This window comes from Amphibalanus amphitrite, unplaced genomic scaffold, assembly GCF_019059575.1.
Source record: "Amphibalanus amphitrite isolate SeventyFive unplaced genomic scaffold, NRLGWU_Aamphi_draft 001346F_arrow, whole genome shotgun sequence".
NCBI lineage: Eukaryota > Metazoa > Arthropoda > Thecostraca > Balanomorpha > Balanidae > Amphibalanus > Amphibalanus amphitrite.
The window spans coordinates 95,517-122,759 of NW_024882839.1; the positions used below are offsets into that span (position 1 = coordinate 95,517).

Below are 27,243 nucleotides of genomic sequence, written 5' to 3' on the forward strand. Positions count from 1 at the left end.
GTGTTGGCTGTCAGTTGTATTCCTAGTGTGGTGCAGGAACCTCTCATGACCTCAACGTGATCTATCAAAGGCAATGGTGCTGCCCTCTTGCCGATGAAATCAGACTCGTCTAGCGACGGGTCAGATTTGTTTTGTCCGTGTAGCCGACTCATCACAGCATACAAGAAGTGTGATATCGCTTTTGTTGATTAACAATCAACATGTTATTATAATGAACATTTTATCTGATACCCAGGCTCAATGCACCACGAATGCCTTTACCGACACAGACACTCTACGGATCGGAGTTCTGGACGGACAGATTGACAAGGGCCGTTCACTTCTGCTCATATTCCTAACTGCGATATGCTAGGCAGGAAATTACGCATATCCGGTGACATTTTCCCGTCCCCATCAGTCCCATCCTATTCTGAACCCTCGAAAGCTGAATGACCCGCTAGTGTGTCTCAGCATGGGTCCCGTAGCCAGGCTTGTCTGCCAGCGCGACTAACGGTCCCCAGCATACCAATGACGTTTCGTTTATTCAAACAAGCCCCACATGGAGGCAGTGTGCCGAATAAATCGCAAATCGTGCTTCGCCGTGACTGTCTGCGACGGGTCATGATAAGCTCTCTGCATGGGAGTCTACTCGTTAAGTGAATGAATTAAATGATGCTGGTGACTTACATAGGCAGCTCTGACTCGTCTATGGCTATTCAATGCATGAATGCTGTTAAAAAATGCACAACATACACTTGCGAGGCCCGTGAGCAAAGAAAATGGTAGTTTATTTTTATCAGATCCCAGTAAGTAAACATTTTCCGTATTGTCACTGGCTTTATTCTCCAGCTAGGTGGCATGTAACGATTCACGAACGTACACTGCGCTTTCCGCAAACAGCTGTATCAGTAAACAACCATGGTTATGAATATTCAGGCGCAGGCGACCCTCCGCTGTGATGCGACCCTTAGCCACCCGACGGTCACCAGCAGCTGTTTGACTAGTACACATTTCACTTCTTTCCCACACCCCACGGACCGGGCCGGACCGGGCCGGGAGGTCATTCAACCGGCTGGTGCGACTTTGAACGCAGCCCGGCCGGTCGCACAATGGCCGTTCAGTCGTGAGGGTCATTTATCAGGCCGGTGTCCAGCGAGCCCGTCAAAGCACCGAAAGGTCACAAGGTCACGCCTCGGGGTCATCCGAGAGCGATCACAACCCACTCGGACATAAGGACTCTCAGGTCAGGCCAAGGTCAACGATTGATACGTGCTTGAACCACAGCGTCGTAAGGTAATGAGAATGACACACCAAAAGTCGCGAAGGTCTCACGACAGCACACACGCTGACTCGTTGTCACGGGTTTAAACACGGTATCACACACATCAGATTGGATCGCACGCTCACTTTTTACGCAGCTGTATCGCAAATCAGGCGCCGGAGTCGTCACCAAAACAGAGTCACACGTTATGTGACGCTGCCTGGTGTGATTCCTGTGTGACGGCTCGCGTCACAAGCTCACGTCACATTAAAACGTCACAGCAGCTGTTGCGCACACCATTCTCGATAAAACACGCACTTAATGCTCGCCTTTTGTCCTTCAGCGGCGCCCACCAAATCACCCTGTTTGTGTGAGCGTCTGTCCCATACCCATCCTTCTTTCGGCACTTTGCATTTCGAAGACCACCGCCTATGCGATCCTTGTGCTGACAAGACACACTCGCACGCTGAATACAAATGAATCTCATCCCGGCGCCGGGGGCCACCGGTGCGGGCTAGCACAGTTCCGGCCGGAGACACCGCACAGGTCACTGCCACGCCGGGGAAAGCAGCCATCAGCACGGCCGAAACATGACCCAGCCGGGGTCACGTGACACGGTGTCTATGTGAGATATTCAGTCACGTGGTTCGGAAAACGATGGGGCCCGTTGAGCACGTGACGGGGCTGCCGGCACGAGTTAACATCACATGACCCGACGTTGATGAATTCCGGCGATCACGTGACTGGACTGCTGAGGTGCAGGTCCATTCATGTGACCCGGTGGTCGCTGAGGGTGTCCGATCACGTGACCCTGCTGCCGATGAGGCTCTGCAGCGTATAGAACCGGTCCATGTCCCTCAGAGTCACGCTGTTCACGTGCTGGAAGCAGCAGGGCTGCGAGATGTCCTCCTTACGTGGCCGCGCCGGCCGTCCCTCCTTCTTCCTCCGTTTCCGCTGCGCCGGAGTCGTCGCAGTCGCGTCTCCTTCGGCGCAGATGGCTGTCAGCTGCGTCTGAAACGCTCTGGCTGCTTCCACATCGTCAAAGCTCAGTCCAACCCGCTGTCGACGATCGGTGGAGAGGTGCATCGTATGGAAACTGGGGTCAGGAGATGAGTAGGAGGACATGGAGTCCACCAGATCACGCCAGAGCATGAAGCTGGTGCCCTTCTCGGCGAGGACGAGCTGAACCTGCCGTCGTCCTCGGCTGCGCGTGTTGCCAGAGTCGACGACGAGTGCAGGGATGCCGGTGTATTTGAGCTCCCACGAGTTGGACTCGGAGCTGAGGTACATGTTGGCCAGCGCTCGGCAAACGATCACCTGCGGGGCAGAGAGAGGGGGGTCAGATTGGTGAAGAGGGGAGAGCGGCGAAGATGACAAGAGAAGGGAGCGAGCAAAAGAGGAGTGGTAAATATAAGTCTTAATTTACAGTTGACAGAGGTTGTCAAGCTGCCAAAGCTGCCAGAGTGCATAAGTTGATAGTTCGAAGGCCAAGCAAAAGCAAAGTGACAGTCTGACGGTTCGTTGGTCGCTGATCCTTCCTCTACGGGACATTGACGCATGTAATGCCGCTAATGCGTGTTAGTCGTGCACATACCTAATCCCACCCCGCTTTCATGGAGCACTTATATAATAACGTCCAATAACACCAACCAACTCCCACAATGAGCAATAAGGCCACCAACACGGCCGTTCGTGGCATTCAAACACCGCTTATCCACTCCACAATTGGCTTTACAGAATGATCGATGAGTGGCGGTTCATTTCGCCCTGCACGGCAGCGGTCACCGCCACCCGGAAAGTCTGACAGTCGGTGCCGACGGCAAAGAGAGCCAGCCTGGCCGTGGGAGTTCGTGCACCCGACTGTGCAGGCCTGGTGCACCGTGCAGCGTGCATGAACCGCATGCCGAGCCCAGAGCTTGTTTAGGTTGGTACCGTGAGGTCGTGAGTGGTATGACGTGGGTCGTTTCGTCGTTATCCTGGCCGGTATACAGTCAACAGCTTCTGCTTACAGATCGGCGTGGCCAGGCTGACCCATGGCCGCTGACTGTTTGGTCCACTCGACGGGGAATGAAACTGAGTGAGGGGCCGTCTGGTGAATGTCGGTCAGGTTGGCGCCTTTATAGACGGAAATTTCAGAAATTCGAGCAAATAAATGTTTTGGTACAATGAGTGTTTTCATACAATGCTTGATTAATTTGATTTTTAATTAATAAATTTTCAGATGAGTTTTATTACGACAGGAAAGCTCCTTTCTGGAAAAGTCACTACGTCCTAAGACGCACATTCATAATTATTTCCCTCAATGCCTCCCGATACCATCAATCATATTTCATTTTTTATGCCTGGAATTATTCATCCATACGCATTTAACCCAACCAATATCTCGCAGTCTGGACTCTGGATGGTGGACTGGCGACATTTCAGCGAAGACAGCAACCTAAAAAGTAAACACGCGTCATTGCACACAAGATTCCGCTATGCACACGCGCTCCCTTATCCACGACCTGACCCGGCGACCGCACGCGGCGCGTGGAACTGGAAAGCTCGGTCCCTTCGAGCCACGTCAGTCTGGCAATGTGGCACAGCATCGTTCCAGTGTTTATATCACGTGTCGACGCGATCGTTCAACTCTGTGATGAAACGCCTTCTCCGAGATACAGCCAGGACTGACTAGCGGCAAACGTCAACAGGCTGTCTCCGCAAGGATGAGTCACACATTGGGAATATGCGTGATGTGGATTCCCGTCGACTCTGCATGGTGGGCAGGATTTAAGTTTGAGTCACATGTGACTTGGGGCATAACTTGGGGTGATATTTCTCGCATGCAGCCACGTGATGGCATCGTGATGGCACATCACATTCAACCGTGGTACCGGCTTCAACCAGGCAGTGGTTCCGAAATGACGTTCCTGGCTAAATTGAGCTGAGCTTTTACTGCTAACCGGAACCTCGAGCGCTGAGTTTCTCATCAGCCGTTCACCAGTCCAAAGTGCACCGAATTCGTTCTCCTTTCCAGAAAATAGCGCTCACCGCCTTTTACTCTACAGTCTGTCACTGTCACAAAAGTGAAAAGAAGCCCGTTTTAATGTAGCATCTCTACGGTCTTTTGAGCGTTGACCAAACACCCAAAACTGCGCCATCACGGCGCGGCGAGTGTTTGCCGTTGTCCGACCACCCCTGCCGTGCCACAAAAACTCACATCCTTCCCCGCGCTGCGCGCAGCTCGGCAGGGGGCCTCAGTCGGCCCAGTTACGGAGCTGAGGGCCTCCCGTATGCGCCGCGGTGAGCCAACGGCCCCGATCCGGTCAGATCCCGACTGGACTCGTGGCTGGTGTAATTATACGGTACAGTTGTAATTGTAGTAGGTGGGACTACCCGGAATACCAAAGCGATGCTGCATACATTGGTTGGGCTTCCCCGAAGATAACCTAGACCATTGCACGAGAGAGGGATCCCTTCAGAGTTGTTTTATTTCCTTCAGCATTCCAATAGTTCTTTTACCGTAGCTGAATTACCTACTCATCATCTACCCCTCCCCGTCCATTCTAGTCGTCTAACGTATCGAGCACATGGTCCAGTTTCAGTTTCCATCCATGACTCCCATGCGTTCCAGCGGCGCTCCAGCACTGGTCAGGGTCCCCCCGCCGTGCGGCTACCGTCGGCAGCTGCACGCTTGGCCAGCGGACCGGACAAGACAAGGCCACTGGCGTCTTGGACTCTGAGTGGGCCGCACCCGCAACTGTCCTTCCCATCGAATCAGGCCATTCAGGCCTGTGACCGCCAAAACTGTCCTGTCGCCCGTCTCACGAGCAGGGTGGCGGGCGGCCGGTGGGTCAGCCGAGCGGGCTGCCGCGCCGTCCCCCCCCCCGCCCCAGTGGGGGTGTTTTGCGCGCACCTGTGTGTGCCGGACCTGACCCCTCTCGCGGCGACGCCCGTCGATAGCTTTGTTCACGGGGAACGTGGTCGGCGCGGCGGGCCCGGTTACGTTTGTTTAGCGCGCTGCGTCCGTCCCGGCGGCCGCTGGCGCGCTGCGTCGCGCCCTATCTCTTTCTTTATCTCCGGTTCGTCGCGTCCAGTTAGTTTGCCTAATACCGTTTGCTTTGCTCCCTCGCTATCTCCCCTGTGTGTGACCCCATTGCCAGTCGTATTTAAACCTGCTGTAAACACCTCCCTCTCTCTGTTCTCTCTCAGTCTTCGCGCCGTGCGGTTGTTTCGCTCCGCTCGGCTCAGCCTCCACGCAGTGTGGTGGTTTCCTGCCGGCTCTTTGCTCATCGCAAGATAGACTGTGAATAAGTGCAGTGGTGTGTCCAAGGAAGTGGTCACCTGGAGCGATTGAGCAAAAGACTTCAAGTTAGCGGCACAGTATACTCAAGTTACTCTCTGTTCTGCCTCAGTCGTCGAGCCGGGCGGTTGTTCGTTCCGCTCGTCGCAGCCTTCAAGCAGTGTAATTGGTTTGCCGGATCTTGCTCTTTGCAATACAGACTGTGAAATCAGTGCAGTGGTGTGACAAAGGAAGTGATCACCGAGAGCGAGGAGTGAGAGAATCAAGATAGCGGCACAGTATACATTCCAGTTACACTTCACTTCACTTACACTTCAAACGCAGAATTACCCTCCTCCCTATACCTCGCCCGATCGTGCCATCACGGTCTCTATTCCTCACCTCTGTTCACGCCATCGTGGACTCTGTCCTTACGAGCCCCTGTTGCGCCAGCGCGACTCTTTAACCTTCTCTCGTGTCACGCCATCGTGGCCTCTATCCTTATCTCTCTTAAAGGTAGGTCGGTGCAGCCCAACCTCGCCCGATCGTGCCATCACGGTCTCTATTCCTCACCTCTGTTCACGCCATCGTGAACTCTGTCCTTACGAGCCCCTGTTGCGCCAGCGCGACTCTTTAACCTTCCCTCGTGTCACGCCATCGTGACCTCTATCCTTATCTCTCTTAAAGGTAGGTCGGCACAGCCCCAACCTCGCCCGATCGTGCCATCACGGTCTCTATTCCTCACCTCTGTTCACGCCATCGTGGACTCTGTCCTACAAACCCCCGTTGCGTCAGCGCGACTCTTTAACCTCCCCTCGAGTCACGCCATCGTGGCCTCTATCCCTACTTATCCTTGTATCATGAGGGTCTGCGTTTCAGTCACCTAAATGCCATGGACCAGTAGCCAAGCCCAGTCACACAGAAACAAGATACAGTCCACTATAGAGCGCTCGTGACGCACAGGCACAAACGTCACCGAGTCGGCGCCGGCTGCTGCGTCTGCGACATTTAACTGGTCCTCCGGGCCGGATAGAGCCCGCATCATGTCAGAAACAGAAGGTACAGATCAGCCCGGCGCAGCCGAGCAAGAAGAGAGCGTCCAGGAAGAAGCTCGTCAGGAAGCAGCCAATGAAAACTTGAAACTGCTGCGCCGGAAACGGGGGCAAAAGTTGGCAGCATTCTCACGGGCGTGTCACCGAGCGGAAGCGATCATCGCAGCCCGTGGGAGTCGGTCGCGCCTAGAAGGTTTGTTGGAAACCATTGACTCGACCCTGGAAGGTGTCATCGCAGCAAATGAAGCTTTAGAAGCCTGCCTGACATCTCAAACTGAAAGGGCTGAGGCAGAAGCGTATTGCGCAAAGGCTGAGCACGACAGACAAGAAATCGGGGAAAGAATCACTCAGCACCTTGCTGAGCGCAAAGATGAGGCGCCATCGGAAGCCGGCTCTCATGTGTCTGCCGCTCAAAGAAGCAACACAAGTAACGCTTCGAAAGCTTTGCAGGTTGAAGCAGAAGTCGCCGCAAAGTTGAAGTCTTTACGCCTACAGCAGCTGAAGCGCAAGCAAGAAGAGGAGCGGCTTCAAGAGAAGCAAGAAGAGGAGAGACGACGAATTCAGCAGAAGCAAGAAGAGGAGAGACGGCGCCAAGAAAAGGAAGCTCAGAGGAGAAAACAGCTACAAGACGCCGTAGATGAAGCTGAAGCCGCCCAGCTAGAAGTCAGTCTGCGCAAAGAGCTCAGCGATGACCTCCAAATGGAAAGAAGAAATGATTTTGAGGATGAGCTGTTCGGAGCCGAAGAAGTTGTGACAAGGAACCGTCAGCTGGAAGTGCAACCAGTGTGTGAAGGAGCGATCACCAGAGCGGCCCGTCGAGTGGGAGTGCGTCCTGAAGAGCCAGTTGAAAGATCGGAATCACGCAAGGTGGGAAACGCGACGTCATGGATACAAGGACTGCAAGGCCCGCAGCAGGCGCCGCGCACAGATGGAGCGACCGCGTTTTCTGCCTTCACAAAGAGTATTCCAAGACTAACTCTCCCTACCTTCAGCGGAAAGGCATCAGAATGGCCGAGGTGGGTTGGGTTATTCAAGGTGCTGGTCCATGACCAGCCATCCCTCTCCGACACTGAGAAAATCGCCCACCTACAATCATCTGTAAGTGGTCTGGCACAGCAGACTATATCTGGCATGTTATACGACGGAAATCTCTACCACCAAGCTCTAAAGGCGCTTGAAGAGCGTTTCGGCCAGGACGATGACATCATTAGGCACAACCTCAAAAGCATCTTCAACGCTCCGGACCCACGTGAAGACGACGCAGAATCGCTAGAAAGGTTTCAAGCAACCGTACACTGTGCAGTTACTATTCTTCAGAACACAGGAGCGGACGCAGACCTGAACAGCAGCGACAGCCTACAGCGAACAGTGGAGAAACTACCAAGAGAGCTGAGGCGCGAGTGGGGCAAGTTCTCCTTGGAGCTGAAACCTGGAAGACCGTCGCTTTTGGATGTAGATGCGTGGCTGCAGACTCAAGTCAAGATAAGCAGAAGCTGCCCAAAAGGAAAGCAGAGCTCTGAAGAAGCCAGCCGTAAGCACAGGAAGGAGAGCGCCGTTGAGACTGTCAGCAGACAGGCCTTTACCACGGCTGCGAGGCCCATTCAGAAACAGGAATGTTCTCTCTGCGGAGAACACCACAATCTGGATCAGTGCAAGCTGTTCACTGCAAAATCTCCCGACGCCCGGTTGAAGCACGTGTTTGGTGAGCAACGATGTTTTCGGTGCCTGAAGAAGGGCCATCGCGTGAAAGACTGCCGGAAGGCAAAACGCTGTGGGAAGAACGGCTGCAAGTACCGGCACCACGCTCTCCTCCACGGCGGCCAGCCAGTCAGGCCTCAGTTACCCGAAGTGTCAACCGCGGAAACGGAGAGAAAGACTGGTGAAGCAGTTTCGAGGACACGTCTCGCAACCAAGCAGAAGAGGGTCGTGACAGCCTCGGGACACCATCAAGAGGACGAAGGCAATGTTACGCTACTGCAAGTAGTTTCAGTCCGAGTCTTTGGAAGGACAGGGACCAGAGACACGCTGGCTCTACTAGACCCTGGCGCCCAAACATCCCTATGCAGTCAGAAATTAGCGGACAAGCTGGGCATTTCAGGCGAGCCGCAGGAACTATGCATGCAGACGATTCAAGGGACCGGAAAGGGCCAAGTGGCCAGGAAGCTGGTAATGGAACTGCAAGGTCTGTCCCCTGAGGCCAGCGAGAAGCGGATAACATTATCCGAGGTGTGGGCCGTACCGAAGATGAACATCTCTGTGCCACGAATCAGCGAACGGCACCGACAAACATGGCGTCACCTGGAGAAGCTACATGTGCCAGACTGTTCCAAAGGCGAAGTGCAGCTGCTTCTGGGTGCCAATGTTCTCGAAGCTGTGATCCAGCACGAGGTGAGAGCTGGACCACCAGGGCAGCCAGTCGCCATCCGAACCGACTTCGGCTGGGCCCTTACGGGGGCGGTGCATGCCCTCGTCCAAGAGCCCGCGCAACAGAAAGCATCAGCGGCAGCAGCAGCACCGGGGGCGGTGCATGCCCTCGTCCCAGAGTCAACGCGACAAGCAGCAGCAGCAGCAGCAGCAGCGGCGGCGGCAGCACCGCGAGCAGTGCATGCCCTCGTCCCAGCCACGCAACCGACGGAGGGGCATCAAGAGCGTGTTCGCCGGAGATCCAGCGCTTCTCGCCGACTCCAACACACCGCCGGCTACGCGACCGCTCGCCCGCATGACCCAGGTGTCCCCGGGACCAGATCAAGTAGCCCGTTCTGTCCAGACCAAGACAGCGGGAGGATAAGCGGGTAGATTGTCGTCGCCCAGATCGCGGTGATGGGAGAACAGTGAGCAAGTGCTGTGAACAGTAATGTAAATATGTGTAAATATGTGGGAACTGCCGATTTCTCGCCCGGTCCGGACTCCGCCCCGTCGAGGCCTTCTACCAGCCGATATATCAGTGGCGGTACAGAGTTAAGTGTTCTCATAGAGTCGAACACGGGGGGCGGGATGTGACCGCCAAAACTGTCCTGTCGCCCGTCTCACGAGCAGGGTGGCGGGCGGCCGGTGGGTCAGCCGAGCGGGCTGCCGCGCCGTCCCCCCCCCGCCCCAGTGGGGGTGTTTTGCGCGCACCTGTGTGTGCCGGACCTGACCCCTCTCGCGGCGACGCCCGTCGATAGCTTTGTTCACGGGGAACGTGGTCGGCGCGGCGGGCCCGGTTACGTTTGTTTAGCGCGCTGCGTCCGTCCCGGCGGCCGCTGGCGCGCTGCGTCGCGCCCTATCTCTTTCTTTATCTCCGGTTCGTCGCGTCCAGTTAGTTTGCCTAATACCGTTTGCTTTGCTCCCTCGCTATCTCCCCTGTGTGTGACCCCATTGCCAGTCGTATTTAAACCTGCTGTAAACACCTCCCTCTCTCTGTTCTCTCTCAGTCTTCGCGCCGTGCGGTTGTTTCGCTCCGCTCGGCTCAGCCTCCACGCAGTGTGGTGGTTTCCTGCCGGCTCTTTGCTCATCGCAAGATAGACTGTGAATAAGTGCAGTGGTGTGTCCAAGGAAGTGGTCACCTGGAGCGATTGAGCAAAAGACTTCAAGTTAGCGGCACAGTATACTCAAGTTACTCTCTGTTCTGCCTCAGTCGTCGAGCCGGGCGGTTGTTCGTTCCGCTCGTCGCAGCCTTCAAGCAGTGTAATTGGTTTGCCGGATCTTGCTCTTTGCAATACAGACTGTGAAATCAGTGCAGTGGTGTGACAAAGGAAGTGATCACCGAGAGCGAGGAGTGAGAGAATCAAGATAGCGGCACAGTATACATTCCAGTTACACTTCACTTCACTTACACTTCAAACGCAGAATTACCCTCCTCCCTATACCTCGCCCGATCGTGCCATCACGGTCTCTATTCCTCACCTCTGTTCACGCCATCGTGGACTCTGTCCTTACGAGCCCCTGTTGCGCCAGCGCGACTCTTTAACCTTCTCTCGTGTCACGCCATCGTGGCCTCTATCCTTATCTCTCTTAAAGGTAGGTCGGTGCAGCCCAACCTCGCCCGATCGTGCCATCACGGTCTCTATTCCTCACCTCTGTTCACGCCATCGTGAACTCTGTCCTTACGAGCCCCTGTTGCGCCAGCGCGACTCTTTAACCTTCCCTCGTGTCACGCCATCGTGACCTCTATCCTTATCTCTCTTAAAGGTAGGTCGGCACAGCCCCAACCTCGCCCGATCGTGCCATCACGGTCTCTATTCCTCACCTCTGTTCACGCCATCGTGGACTCTGTCCTACAAACCCCCGTTGCGTCAGCGCGACTCTTTAACCTCCCCTCGAGTCACGCCATCGTGGCCTCTATCCCTACTTATCCTTGTATCATGAGGGTCTGCGTTTCAGTCACCTAAATGCCATGGACCAGTAGCCAAGCCCAGTCACACAGAAACAAGATACAGTCCACTATAGAGCGCTCGTGACGCACAGGCACAAACGTCACCGAGTCGGCGCCGGCTGCTGCGTCTGCGACAAGGCCACTGTGCGGCGCAGACCGAGCCGACCCATCGGTCATATTGGAGAGCCGAGTAGCACTGGAAGTCATTGGTCAGTCACGCTCAAAGCGTGTCGACCATGCTCGAAAGGCCACAGTCATTCATGGAAATGATGGCCAGTAATGTATACTTGACCAGGCTAGAGGGGTACCCAGCTGGGGGACAAACCAGACATATGGGTCAAGTTGATTTGTAAGAGCTGAGGCCGACGGAGGAAGGATGGGGGAGCCCGGCTCCGGCAATTGTGTTTATTTGGACAACGTTTTTGCAGTGCTTTTCGAGGATGCATGGGCTAATTTGAGGTTTCTGAGCAGACTCAGTGTCTAGGTGCAGATAGGTATCGTGCGTTGCGAGAAAGCAATGTGTAGGTAACTGTAACGGACAAGATATTATGTAGATATCTTTATCGACGTCGAAGTGTTCGCCATACTCATTGATCAGTCTCGCTCACTGAGCTTAAAAAAAACAGCGATACCTATGAACTAGACCGACTGAATTGATATATCAGACACTTGAGATCGAATCTAATTTGATCCCCAGACAAGCCAAGGAAATATGTCTCACGCCAACCGCACCAAGGATATCGTGATGTCCATGAAATGGCATTTGTATGCGCCTACGCACAGCTAAAAATAAAGGAAACATACCGTCATCTAGATCATCGTTCATTGATACCCAGACGCCGCTAAAGTTTCCTCCAAATAGCTACAGCATGCAAACCTTTTAGAGTTATCTGAATCATCGACAGCAGTAAACCCGATTCTGGCCTGCACAAATAATGCCTATCGTACGTTAGGGGCGTTTTCCCTGCCAAATGCAGTTGCATTCTCACAAGATAGCAGGCTGCTAAATGTCACTCCGAACTTCAGGGTGCAGCGCGGCTGTTGTGATCGGACTGGTCGTGATAACAGCCCATTTTACGGTGAAAGCCCGCATTGTGATCCATTTTCAAGGGCGAGGGAAATGCATTTTTGCAATAATGTCAATCGCAAATCAAAATACCGGTTCTAAATACAGGACCCGAGACCAGTCGTTTTAGTTTTATCAGATGCGCGGATACGTCCGCAAGATGGTGGTCTACCAAACGAGAAAAAAAAAAACAACGAAGTCTTTCGATAAATAACGATGTGACTACTTTTGTTCGATAATCAACACAGTCATCACATACCGTGTGATGATTGGGTCGCTTACGGTATTGGTAGAAATCAGAGATGCACTTGTTAGAGCTCAACTCTTTTTATCTACATGACAAAGCCAACTTTTTAAGAACAAATTCGGTGTTATGTAAATTCCAATATTACCTGAGAATCGTCACCACGCCAAAAACTAATGACGATAAAAATATCCTTTTCATCTTTTTTACATCCCGAAGCCACAACCGAGCATCAAAACACAAAACTGACTACTGACTACTGAGCACCACCCACCTGCGTCTTATGTCCGGCGAAGAAGGCCTCAATCTGCGCCACGTCCGCCTCATCAACAGCTAGCGGCTCATCATCCCTGGCCAGACTGTGATAGGAGTCGTACTTCTCCGAGATGGTCTGCGCGGCCGAGAGGCGCCGCCCGGCCCTGATGTCAGCCGCCGACTGGTAGATCGGCTCCGGTTTGCGCAGCACCGCCGCATCGTCGTTACTTTGGAAGACGAAGAGGTGTGGGGTGGAGGCGTACTGTGCCGGCGCTGGCGCCAGGCTCGCCTCGCTCCGACTCTTGGAGGCCTTCATTGGGGATCCGTGGGCTTGGCTTGGTGAGGTTCGTCCCCAGTGGAGAGATGTGGTTGAAGAAGGGTACGGGGATATTACCCGTCCCGGATAAGGGGTGGAGTCCACGAACAACCGAAGATTGCGAGTCTGCTGACTTGGTGGTCCTCTGCAGTTCTGCAAGAAAGAAAGAGAGGTATGTTATGGGTGCAATGTCTGACGATGTGACGAACAAGTTGGTGCCCATCATTGTCCTTTCTAGTACGAGTAAAATCGATTTCATTGTCCCTTCCAATAGAATCGATTTTATTGCCCATTGAGGCTCACTTCACAAACTTTACACGATGACAAACAAAGCCAAATTCATCATTTGATAGTCAAAGAACGATCATAAAAACTCTGCTAGGTGAATGACTTCAAAGACTGCGAAAGGAAACAGCCTTCCCGTTTGGCTGAATCACAGCGTTTTTACCGACTCCTCCGCTTCCAATGAAGGCAGTTTATGCATCACGGCGTGCTGCTAACAAACAATGCACCCAGAAACAATGGCAAAGGACGCAGCTAACGTGTATGAGGCCGACTTGCGGCCAGTCACTACGGGTATCGGCTCGGTACAGCACGTGCCAGCGGAGGGCCCCTGGACCACACAGCATGGACAGCTGAACGTGTCAGCAGTCAGGCTCGTTCAACTCGCGCGACACACAGGACAAGGTCTGTCTAGAATCGACCAGCTTTGTCAACTGTGGAGACAACGGGACATTGCTCATAATTATTTATGAACAAGCTTTGTTTCACCGCACAGTCGCATGGATATAACGTTACAAGCACACCACACCTAATACCTATGTATATGAAAAGGTATAATTCATCGTAACGAGCTGTCTAGCTCATAAACAATACTCTCCAGTCCTTGACCGTGAACTCATGCCTCTCTATACAATCACACCTCTCTACTCCTGTCACCAAGTGCATGGGTTGCATGCAATGATAAATCGTTCATGACTTGCCGTAGCAAGTCACTGTGCAACAACCGGCGACCCATCGGGCCCACAAGGCGCTGGAATTGCGCCCCTCCACGGCGTCGGCAGGATAGTTGAATGGATTCGGGTCACGTTATCGTGTGGCTAAGCTCACAAAAGCGCCGGCGTGATAAGCGAGGAGTGATTACGACGCACGTACTCCTGAAGTTGTGTGATTCCGTCATTGTTATGTGAGAAACGTCTCGGCAGTTGGTGCCACAATGAACGGCAGGCAACTAGTCATACGCTCGAATCTGAATCGGATGCGAATCACATGAGACTGGCGTTTCATCCCCACTCCCGCCGCGTAGGTCCGTCTCGAAGCATAACAACGCCACACACATTCCAGTCATGACCTATCAAAGGAGAGCCTATTTGACGCTCCCAAAAGCCGTGTCCATGAGAAATGACTGCGATTTGTGGATCGACTGACGACCTCACTCCGTCTGAACGAATCGCGTCCTTACAGTGCAGTGAGCCTGCAGATTTTCCGACAACTGACTGGCCGAGCCATTGAAAAACTGTGAAATGTTTTGTTAAACCATCACAGCTGAGGTCAACGGCCAAAGAGGCTACACAATGATATATGAAGCGCATTCTATTGTGAAATGATGACCAGAGCAAACAAATCCGCAGTTAAAAGTCAAATTTTCTGGAGCATTGCGAGCATTGCGAATATTTGTGGATATCATACTGTTTGATGTTGAATGATATATCGTAACGAACTCTGCAGCGCTGGCTCATCAAGCAGCCCGCGGCGGATCAGGCCTTTGATATTCATATTTCAGAGCCCGACTATGAGACACGCTCTATATCGTGAGTGAATTGGTCGTCCCACAGAAAGGTCAGCCACTCGTGCCACACGCGAGTCTGCAGGCAAATCCGTCCATGATTAAAGCGTTCTTAAAACACAGCCCGCACCTCTCATGCACGTTATTTCGCGGAGTAAATCATGCGTAAAAATAATGATGTATCACAAAAAAATAAATGGTCCTCATGGCGTTTGCACATATGTGTATATCACTAAATGTCGATATATCTAACGTTGAAAAAGATCGGCATAAAATTCGACATCAAAGGCTAATGATTCGAGAAAAGATAAAATATGATAATTAGAAACGTGATAGTGGTATGGGCAATAGTAGGGCGTAACAAAATCTCTCTGCCAATGTTCGGGTGGATTGTCTTTACACAGTACCGGTATTTGGGTCCTGCGTGCATTAAAGCTGTGGCTCACTTGGACCATCCAATACGATCTAATGGCTGGCTTTAGTTACGTTAGTCAATTTCCCTCTCACAGTATTGGGTACCTACTTATTTGTAATTCATGGTCGATGCAGCAGGGTTTTATAACGCACTATCACACGGTGTACGACTGTACGACTCGACACTGCATTCTACCGCCACATAGCCTATTGTGTTCGCTGCGAGTTTATGACAGGCTACATGTAAAGCTGATATGCATCTGACGAGCATGAAAGTTGTTTAGAACCAAATCAGAGGCGATAACACGCCTACCCGTTCTGAAGAAACACACCAGTAAAGTTAATCTGCATTGCTGATCCATGTAAAATAAAACAAACAAAAAAATGGGGAAGAGCGCATCTCCACCCCGCCCGCCAGTTTTATGCAGCAGAGCTGTTCATCCTAAACGGTTTGGAATTCGGCATCGTTAAAATATTACCTGCTCCGCACGCTGCATTGAATTTTGCAAACAGAGCTGTCCCATTTGCGTATTTCCGCAAAATAACCATTCAACTGCAGGCGGGCGAATGCAGGCGTGAAGAAAACCAACGGAGCTGAAATACAGTAAAATAAATCACTGTAGCACGTTGCGCACACAGCGCGTGGATTTGCGGGTAACGCCAACTGCGCACACGCCTGGTTACGCGATTTGTTGCGCACTTGACCGGTATACTTGTCTGATATACGCTCGCTGCGTGTTCTATGGACTGAACTGATGGCATGCAAGCTTGGAGTCCTGCACCAGCGCTGAACTCTGCAGCGCTTTCGGCGAGGGCTCCCACCTCCCCTCTCGGTTGACCTCTGGATTTATAAGCTGACCTCTTCCGTCATCTCTGTTGATACTTGATAGCGACAGCGATGGGGGTTCGTCGAGGTCAACCGGCTTAGGAACAGCAGCCCCACATCGATCGTTTCTCAATGCCGGCAGTGGAGGCCTGTTTGACCCGATAACCCGAGGTCACGTGGGTCGCCAGCACCAACTCCGCCGCCGCCGCCGATCCCGACCAGGCGCGAGTCGAGGGGCCAGACAGCAGCTGGAGATTCCAGAGACCTCCGCTGACCAGAGCCGGTCCCCAGCTGTCCCGCGGAGCGGCCAGCACCTGGCGTCTTGAGCACGCGAACCACGAGGAGATTCAACCCTTCCCCGATGTCAAGGAGAGCCGAGAGAGTAATATCAAGATGACAGGCAAACAAGACAACGTCAGATAAGAAGAACCAGACATGGCCGGACCAGACATAATGGTGCCGAACCGAGCCAGTACCAAAAGGGAGGAAACCAGACGGAGCGGGATCAGACAGGACACTGCCAGACAGCCTGGCTCATAGCCACAGGAAGGTGACAAATCACAGTCGCAGGAAATGTGATCATACGATGCAGGAAATTGGCACGGGGAAATGAATGGCGGGGATATCCGCGTTAGTGCCACCCGCCGATAAACGTTCAGGGTCGCCATCAAGGCTTGACAGCGGCGGCGTGGCCACGCACTGATGAGAGTCTGTCTGGGTCTGATGTGACCTTCGCTCACGCACGGAACGTCTGTTCAGTACCGACTGCGCAGTGCGCAAAATAAGACACCGACGACCAAGACTGCCGACTGCCGACTAAGACACCAAGACTGCCGCGGCAAGAAGAGCACTCGGCAGAAAATTTGGCGCGTGCTTCTTCTCTCCGTTTACCGTGTCGTATTCAATGCTTTTGCACCCATCTGCGATAAAAGATGCGCAAGATTGGCATGCAGTCACCTCTGTCTGCCCGTATGTACGCGGGCAGATTTTTCGATAAGAACAATTCCTCGTGTGCTGAGGACGCAAAACAGCACACGATCAGCCTGACGAAGTCTCTGGTTCAAGATTTTTCCTTAGAAAAGAGGCAGAATCAGATCGAAGATGTTGCAGATCAATAGTTTTAAATGCACTGATGAAGTTATTCAGTTTGGAATGGATAGAAAGGGCTCCTGACTAGCGAAGAACAGGAACCGTTTGGTGACATGGAAATTAACGTTCTTTGGTCAGTACGATTTTAATTCTTTCAACACCTGCGACAAAAATAAATAGGTGCCGTGAATGTAGTGCATGTATGAATTTGCCATATTCGGCTCGTGTCCTTGTTTACACATTCAACCGATACGCCCAATCCGTCTATGGCAGCCCTTTCGTTGGGGATCTTTTAGATTGCCAAGGACCACGCGAAAATATTTACACGGGCACGAACCGGACACGGTACACCCGGACACGTGCGGGCACGTGTCCGAACGGGACACCTAACACCACCCGGCATTTTTCGCTGCAAACCGAGCAAACATCCTCTTCGGACCCGTCATCATATTTAATAACCTCTCCAAGACTGCCGCGGCAAGAAGAGCACTCGGCAGAAAATTTGGCGCGTGCTTCTTCTCTCCGTTTACCGTGTCGTTTTCCGCTTCATTGCCCCTATCGACGGAGAAAGTGGGTGTTTTAATTTGGCGGAAGGTAGTATGATGGCGTCCGTCAGCCGCTGTCAGCTGCGGTTCATCAGACGCTGTCACGCACGCTGAGTCGATGGAACCCGGGGGCAGAGTGGCCCGAATCACACCCAAACCGGAGCCGATCAGAAAGCCGCGCGCGGTGGGAGACGCCGCGCCGAGAACCCGGAACCGGGTCACCCAAACCGGCCACGGTGCGGTCCGCACCGAACACAGACGGGATTCTGGTGGCATTCAGGCGTCCGGCTCACCCAGCCTAGCCAGTGGGGCACACTGCGGTTGGATTTTAGCTGAGAGAACACAGCATCAGCCGTGTGCCGTGCGAGTTGGAGGCTGGGTGGGCGAATGCCCCCCCCCCCCCCCGGCGCCAGTTGACCTCTGAGGCACCTGCTCTCGTCCGACGAGACGCGCAGATACAGTGGCCTATATTTTAACAATCAATGACCCCGAACGGGGATATAAATTCCCACTGGCGTATTACGTATACAAACACTCTATTGGCAGGCAGTAGACTCTCCACATTTCTTCGCATTGTGAATACAAAGAAGTCTGAAATAGCTGAGCCAAATGAGTTGTGTCTAGTGTTGGCTCCTGCGATGCCACCACACCTTTAAGCCTCGTTCCCGACACAAAAACGCAGCGTGCACGGAGCGACTCGAGTGCCAGAGAGTATCTGGAGCGTGAGAGAAGACACGCTCTGCGGCGAGAGCGTCAAGACCTGTTTGACATTAATATGCATGATGTCAGTGCCTTGAACCCGAGCCCACCACCCAGTTCGACGGCCACAGCTCGGTCGGAACCTTTTCTCGGTTAGAACAAATATGAACGCGAAGGCACAGCTTGTGGCGACGTGGCTTCGCTAAAAGTTAAAACAACCACGAATTTACAATTCCGCATTCCAATGCCTTTCGCGGTTTGCGGTTTATTGGAATGCTAACTTGAACATTAGTTAAATTTCTTTTCCTCGAATTAGTGCGCTATATTCAGCCAAATTAATACGGTCAATTCAGGTTTTTAGAAGAAGGGATTAGATATTCCAACCATTCATTATAACTGGCGCCAGAGAAGCAGATTGTCCGATTCCGGTCCGAACCTTATACCGGTCAGACAAGTTAAGTTCCGCTTAAATTATTGCAATCAGCCACAAACCTTTCTTTTTAGGTTACACATCCATTCGTGCAAGGGGCGTTCTTATCCCGGGAACTTTGGACCGCGTCAGGTGTTTTCGTAGGGCTTAATCTGTAAATAAATCTGTGGTTGAGCCGCAGATGGGATGGGATTCGTTGAATCAACATCACCACCAGCATCACCGCCCTGAATCATCCCGGGTCATCCGCTCCGTGGTGCGTCCTATACTGCGCAGACAGGCCAACCCAGCCGCCCCCGCCCCCGCCCACACCCGTTCCCAGCGGCCCATCTCGGGGCAGAGCTGACGAGACCGTGACACGCTACTGCGACTCAGCAAATCGGGACAGGCCTCGGGCCACACGCGTGGGACAAACAGCCAGGTCCACCGCGCCGTCCAAGACACACAGACAGACACACAGACGCGCAGTCACCGCCACCGTCCCGCCCGCTGAGCTCGTGACGTCAGAGCGTGACGTCACAGCACCCCAGGCGACCGCGCGGCGGCTGGCTGGCGGTCGCGGCGGCGGGCGGCGGTGCGGGCGGCGGAAGCGGCGATGGCGGCGGCGGCGGCGGTTGAGGCGGCGGCGGCGGCGGTGTGGGGAACGCCGCCACCACGGTTCGCCGCGCCGGTCCACCTGGGACGACGCTGGCAGACAGCTGCCGCTCCGGCCGCAGCCGGAAAGACGGCGGGGGTTTTATTCAAAACACGGGGCGTCGGGGGGAGTAATGAGGACATGAATTGAAACTGCGGACCGGCACAGTCCTAAAGGGTTTCACCAGAGATTTTATCAAGATAAAAACTTGCTAATAAAGAAAAGTGGATTGCTGGTTGAAGTCCAGTGTATGCTATGAATTATAAGATAAGAACGACAGGTCGGTATTGTTTCACGGGGAGATGACCAAATCGTCCATTTGTGAACGGAAGTGATCATAAGAAGAAGACGTACAAACTATCATTACCGAACTTCTCATTAAGAGAACCATCACCCGCAGTTCCCACAAAGATTACACGCACTCATTCACTGGATCCTGTCGCTCCATCACAGGCCTTATGACCCAACTGGTGCAATGCGCGGGGTTAAGGGCCAGGTCAAGCTCGCGTCGCGTCTCAGTCGAATTTTCTCAACGCTGAACGCTCACACTTCATCGCACACCCTTAATTATAACTTGACAAGATAAATGACCGTTTAACAACTATCTTGCAGTTCACATAACGAATCATCGGGCAAACTTAGGCTCCCGAGTGGCTCTCAGCTAAGTTTTTGCAAGCGTAAGTCCTGCACACTATTGAGCGTTGCAACACAGTTAGGTCGTGGGAGAGAGCGGGTGACCCTCCGACACCAAGCGACCCACCCTAAGCGACCATGACGCAGTCAATGACACGGGCTGGCGGGTGTGTAGCAAGATCGGCGACCGACGCAATGGGGGGCGGGTCACATTCTCTCGTATCTAAAAGGGTTGCTCTATATACCCTGTCTAAAAGGCGTGGGTTCAAAGGCAACCGCGAAGAATTAGGAGGGCTCTTGCTACGTTAGACACGTCGAATGTATCGTCCGCTAGAATCTTAATAAATTATGTCACCAAAGCCAAGGTCTTAGACGTCACATAAAAAGCAGCGACACTCAAATCCCCGAAGAAACAGGTGCAGGCTTTGGAGCACACCTGGATCCTGTTAATAAATAACCGTGTCACCGCCAGAGGATCCACGCTCCACTTGTCACGGCAAAGCGCCCGCGACTCGGCCGCTAGCGAAAACACGCCAATTACCAGAGCTTGTACCAGCGCCTCAGACAAATAGGCATCCTATTGCGCCCCAAGCATTCGTTTCAGCGCATTGGGCAAGCGTCCTAGTGGCTCATGTCCTCTGTCCTTGGGGGCGCCCCCACGCCCTATAAGAAAATGCCACCCCGACATCATCAACATAGCTCAGCATAGGTCCCAGTGCCCAGAGCTGAGGCTTCAGCACCCTGAACCCGGTAGGTATCATGCACCGATCCGCACCTGGACTTGCAAACCTCACGACACCACAGCTCGCTGCACCGTCGCAGCAGCAGCCGCCAATGTCCTCTACCATAGAAGCCGCAGCCGCGGTCAGCCGTCGGGCCGGTGTTTCGGGCGGCACCGTTAGCCGTCGGTCGGCGAATTCCAGGGCCTGAGTCTGACCGGCGGCGCCTCCCACAGGCACTCAGGCACGCCGCAGACGCCGCACCCGCAGAGGTATGGAGGCCGTCCCAGGTGACCGGACCAGCTGGTCGCACGGCGAACTAGACAGCAACACCTGCTCCACATGGAACTATGAGGCTGGAATTCATGGAGGCGGAAGATGAGCTAGACGGACGGACACCTGCTCCACAAAAAGAGCTCTGCGGATATTATACGATGCGGGCAGGGGAGATGCACACAATTCCAGGGATAAAACTTTATGCAAGCATCCAATTTGTAACATAAAACATTGTGAAACGTTCACCTGTGTTTCCAGAGAACATTCGATGTAATATCGCAGCCGTAAAATCACAAGCTAAACAAGCATTCACGCTTCCGTGACTTCTTTTACACAAAGTCCATGCATCACATATGCAACCATAAACTCCTTAGCAGGCCTAAAACCCAGGCTTTGCGAGGGCGTAACCGCATCATATACCGTGCTACACCCGGATATATCCAGCAGAAGCGGTGGGGGCGGGGCGTCCACCACCCACTGAACTCTGCACGATGCATTCAGTGCAGGCTCGGTCCAGCAGCACGTGATGGGAGGCACAGGCGGTACGAGTGACACTAACAAACGGCCTGTGTCAGTCGAGCGAGTACCGACCTTGCTCGGGTTCACGTGTCTCCCGCCACGTGCCATCCTTTGAACCCTCCCCCCAACCAAGCTGGTGATGCTAAACGGCTGGAGGGACCAAACTGGAGGGGGATAGGCTGGCTGGAGGACAGCAGGCGATTTAGGCAGAAGGGACAAACGCCAGGCAGCGGGGTGTCCCGAGAAGCGCCCGCCGGCCGGCCAGACACAGGCGATACATCACCCGGCTAATCACCCTCGCCCGGTCGAGAGGCGTCAGCTGGGGCGAACCTCATCACCCGGCCGGTCACAGCACCCAGTGGGGTGTGGCGTGGTACGCGCGGGTGTATCGGCGCGGCACCCCGTCTGGCGCAGCATCACAACAACCTGTCCGGGCGTGGAAGCGGCCCAGGCCGCAGGTGGCTCAAACTAAATTATGGTTATGGGTACCGGCGCTGTAACAACAAACGGTGGGAGGTATCATGGGATCCAGGGTATTAGCGTCACAAAAACGAAGGTATGTAGATATTTACAGCATCCCAAGTAGTCTAAGATTACATTACATTGCATGCATGCTTCAGACCTATGTGGTAAAAGAAAGAGATGAGCAATGAGCATTGAACCTCCCTTTCTGTTGCCTCATAAGTCCAGCTATAGCACGATAGCTGCCGTCTAAAAACGTTTAATGAGAGGAAGCACCCCACACAGCCAGCTCCCGGCGGGAGTGTTCTGCTTTATCCGGGCACCCATCGGGTGCACAGTTTCTCTCGGCGGGGTGCCTGGCCGCCGCCCCGGGAGATTGTCAGACCGATCTGGTTCGTGGCCAGGAGTCGGTCGGATGGCCATGGTCCGCGTCAGGTCCACAGTAAACACAGTTCGACCGACCGACGGGCGACGGGTGGGTCCTGTCGCGAACCGTACCGTACCGAACTAACCGAGAGGCAGACAGGTCTGCCCTCACACATTCCGCACCTGATTCCGCCTCGAAACAGGCCGTTTGGCCTCAGTTTGGAGATGACATTTGACGTAATCCGTGCATTAACCCTCGCATGTGTGCGGCGTTTGCCAGCTTCTAATGTGTAGGGGGGGGGGGGGTCGGTTGGACCCCCCCCTTGCCGTTTGGCCCCTGATCGAGCTAGAGCTTCGCGAAAAAAACGAGCGTGTTGCCCGTGACGAGAGGAAGCCGATGATACCCAATTTTAAGGTCCTAGGTCATTGGTTGACCTTCCAGGTCAGGTCAATGACCCAAAGTCGGGAAAATCGGGACCTGTTATAAAGTCGTAAAGTGTGGCTGCTAAGGGGTTTTTCGGGGTGCTGATCACGAATATCGTGTTAGTTTTGATCACATATGATGTCTTGAAGCATTTAGACCAGGTCGGGTCAGGTCAGGTCAGGTCAACCAGTAGGCGTCGTGACGGGTATTCGTAATACGTGTCAACCGCCTCTGACAGCTTCGTAACATGTTACGAAGTCACCAAAACTACTTCGTAAATGTTCAAATGGTTGCTAAATTCGAATTCAGCTCCAAAAACTAGCCTAGAAACATGTAAAACTCGAAAAAGTGACCCGAGGTCACCCGAGGTCACCAAAGGTCAATGACCTGACCTGACCTTCAGGTGACCTTGACACACACGGGAGTAACATCAAATCACATGTTTGAACGTTTGAAACCACGAAAGGCTTGCAAACACGCGGCTAGTGCGAGCCGACATACGCGAAATCGCGATTCCGGCCAAACATGGTCTCGGAAAAGAGGTCACAGGTCAAAGGTCATTTGGGTCAGGGTCATGAAATTTTCAGGGTAGGTGTAAAATTGATCAATGTGAGGGTACTGAAAGTTTCGTCGCGATCGGCCGCTTTTTACGCGAGTTATTCGCGAAAAACCATGGGGGGGGTCCATCCGACCCCCCCCCCCCCTACACATGCGAGGGTTAAAGGAAATAGTTCACTTTCACGAAATTATTTTTTTTTGCAACGGATTTATGATTTTTTATGTTCAAAATAATCAGCAAAGAAAATAAAACCTTTTTATAACAAAATATTATTTTCTATATTTTGATATAGGAAGAACTTTTCAGTTTCTGTAAGGCACACGCGATCCAGTATGAAAAGAGCATGGGTCCCGAAAATTCTTCAGAAACAGAGAAATTATCGCAGCCACCGGCATTTGGGCGATCTGCTCGATCTGATAATGTTCCCCTGAATGTCCTAATTGATCAGTACGAGAATTTCTCTAGAGTTCTCGTAGATAATTTCTCTAGTTTCTGAAGAATTTTCGGGACCCATGCTCTTTTCATACTGGATGGAAATATATGCAAGGCACACATCCTCAACGCAAGACACCTTTTTCGGGACGAGAAATAGAATATCTTTGCTAGGGTGATCGTTGGGCTGTAAAAGCTCCTGATTTATGCTCGTCTCAGCCCAAGCTACGGAACTGCTATTCCAGTTCAAAACCCATGTTAAAAAGTGAACTATTTCCTTTAAATGCGACAGTGGGGCTTTTTAGGATCATCTCATTTGCCCTTGAAAGCCAGACGACACAAAGCTGACATGACAAAAACGGATATGAGGCCATCTCCGTAGAGACATTCCTGGTTGGCAGTTAACAGGGCCAGTCGTTTCTTGCAATTTTCCAGCTTAAAAATTCCAACATAAAAATGTTGAGGTCAGCGAATGGATGAAGAAAAACATCACCTTTTGGAGATAGACATCAAGCAAATGTAAGAAGTAAGAACAATACACGGGCCGCGGGCGTGTACCTTTCCATGTGTAGTGTCACAATCCATCCGTTTGGTTGAATTTCACCAAAAGGCATGTCCGTCCCGGGCCTCAAGTTTCCGTCAATGACGTGAAAACGAAACCGTGAGAGCATGGCGTCCAATTCCGACCAACTGATGGGCAGCTAGAAAGGTAGCCAGTGAGTGGAGACGCCGCAGCAAACCCTGTCATTTACGGCTGCACGCGAGCTTATATATCACGAAGTGTGGTGGCCTCTCATGGGTTCCACTGCCGCACAGCGTGTGCACTGTGCATTGTGCAACATAGTATTGTTGGTAAGAAGGCACAAATACTGGTAAACAGCATGAAAAATGGTAGCATCAGCATGATATACATCGGCTCTGAGAGGGATAATGCATGACTGCCATCGTGCCACGCCATAAATGCTGAAGACTCGAAGAGAGCCAGCCCTGACTCGCATGAGATCTCTATGCCCGGACTGACCATCCGACCTCAGATAAATACAGCAGCGGCAGCGAACTTCGTGGCAGCTTACCATGACCCCATAGCTCGCAAGTTGCAAATGCAGCGTACCCTGTCTCATTAACTGCGCGATAGAACAGCTAAAACGGTTATAAATGTTTGCTTTAGTTCCTGCGCCGCTAATACGAAAGCCGGACGTTCTGGCAGTTGATAAAATCTGAGTGCAAATGTCACTTCATCGTGTAAAGACGTGTCATGACAACGTGATGTCATGCAGAACTGAGGGGTTTACTTTTGACACAGTGCAAGCAATCCATACGCATTGCACATTGTAGCAAATGGTCGGACGGACGAAATACTCGCTTGGAAAGATGGGTGTTTTTAGCCAGCCCCATCTGACTGATCGTCTAGACAACCGAAGGCCATTCATTTTTGGGATGTCGGAATCGTTCGCGTATTTCTTATGCTTGGACATCCAGCTTCGGGCATGGTCTGGGACACATAGACATTGGACGTCTACATAGAAATCTGCATGGATGCTACATGGACCTCTACATGGATGTCGACAAGAACGTCTAAAGAATGCTCTAAATAAAGTGTGATATTTACAGGCAATACATCATAAAACAGGACGGACTGTCGTATTTTTACCATGGCGGTCAGGTGACAGTGTGAGGAAAAATGTTTAAAACCGAAATTCAAAATGCTCGTTCAATCAAAAAGACGGTCCATAGACTTCCGAATTAATTAGAAAGAAGTGCATCACATGCCTACATCTTATAAATGATGCCGAAGCCGATAGCCAAACTACTTGGACCTCATCGCATTGCACAGACCAACTGAGACCGTTTCAGAAATCTGAAAAAATCGTATAACACCATTACCAATAATTTTTCAAAATGCAACATCAACATGCAACGTGAAAGAACACACACACACACTCATCCTCCTTACCTCTCAGACGACTCCTCGACTCCCCTATCTCACGACTCCCGTCGCAGAGGACTGCTCCTCTCCTCTGTAACTCTCCTGGCGGCTCAATCGCCGGCCCTTGCCCTCTCGACCAGCCACAGGACACCCCACGAACAGCGATGACGGAACACTGAACTGAGTTCGCGGCCTCGCGGTCGCTCGCGCCGCAGCGCCGGCGATTACACTGCCATCTGCCGTCAGAATGGAACACTAGAGCGGGGACATTCGCAGAGCCGCCTGTGACTAAACGAGGCGTCCCATCTTCTTCAATCGTCATAACTGGAAAATTGACTGAGACGATAGCTTCAAATACACGGTCTAACTCCAGTTAAAAGTGCGATCAGTTCCCCTGAAAATGGTCTAACCTGTTAGTTGTTAGTTCGATGGCGGAAAAGAACAATTTGCTATGACTCCGAATGGAAACGCCGATGGCCAAAAAAATCATTGCTTTATATCTGGCTCGCAATAAGGTATTCTTCCTGTCTATATCCTCCAAGCCATACAATTTCATCCTTGTACACCCTTCCTATTCCAGACTGACGGTCGTCCCACTACGCAATCGATCGACACTCGATGTCAGATCGCGGAGTGAAATGGGCAATGACATATTATGATATTGATATGCATATGAAGTGCAGACCGTTTATAAGGCTGGGTGGCCTGTGTGACAAACAGAAATGTGTCTCGCCTTGATACGTTTGTCTCAACTAGACGGCCGTGAACCTGTAGTCCGGCTCATGAGGCATTGAAGAGAATATGCTGTCGTTGAATCGATTAGCACTTGATTCATCATTATAATTGGAAAATGATTTTCTGAGACTGATTCAAAGCACATTGCCTGAAGTCATCAACGCGACAGCGCTAGTTCACATGAAGATAATTATTTTATTGGGATTTTTTCCATAAAATCAACAGTCCCGTGAGAGTTTCACTGACAATCGCTCTATCATGTCGGGACCATCCTTCCACTAATAATTCGAAGGCTATTGAAGTGCCGTTATACGGCTGTGATGTGTGACGTCTAATGATCTTTTGAAATGATCCTCGAAATGTGATTATTATTTCCATCCGAGTGTCAGCCGAACTATTGGAACGTGACTGACTGGCCGAGATGGGATCAAATTTCACACCCAGTGGAGCGGACCAGCATCAAAGGCGTCTATATGACTCGACACTGACATCGCCAAAGTGAACCGTGAGGAAAGGAAGGGGCCTTTCACTATATGCGGCATTTTTGGTGTGTGATGATTCACTGACATTCGTAGTGGTCACGATCTGCTTTCCCGCAGAGCATGAATGACCTATCCTTGCGATATGTTTAAAATAAGATAAAATGACTCGCGTAGCGCCGAGTCATGAAAAGGTTAGAATCATGGCTCATGAAGGCTCTTAATGGGCTTTCATGGACCAATTCTTGCATGTGCGAGGCACAACCAAACGTGCTGTCTTAAAATCCAATATTAGGGGAGAGTGGGGAAAGATGCCCAGGGTTTTGCTTTGTCATATATTATTCGAAAATGACGATCGGAAAGCAAAAACTTGGAGTTTCAACGGAAGCCGACATCATTTTTCTCGAAAAACATCACACTTTCGTGCCTGAAATATGATAACTTTTTTGCTATTAAGCATTTTCCTGAAGAAGTGAAAGGGGGCATCTTACCCCACAGGGT

The 27,243-nt window shown here is 52.1% G+C and overlaps 1 protein-coding gene across 1 annotated transcript; it reads right to left on the reverse strand.

Annotated features, from left to right (window-relative positions):
- Positions 1-168: 168 nt before the first annotated feature.
- LOC122372332 lies at positions 169-25,707 on the reverse strand. Its single transcript, XM_043349419.1, has 3 exons — positions 25,556-25,707; positions 12,492-12,941; positions 169-2,557 (listed from the first exon to the last, which is right to left on the reverse strand). The coding sequence occupies exons 2-3, from the start codon at positions 12,786-12,788 to the stop codon at positions 2,042-2,044; spliced, it is 813 nt and encodes a 270-aa protein (XP_043205354.1). The 5' UTR covers positions 12,789-12,941; positions 25,556-25,707; the 3' UTR covers positions 169-2,041.
- Between the last annotated feature and the right edge of the window lie 1,536 nt (positions 25,708-27,243).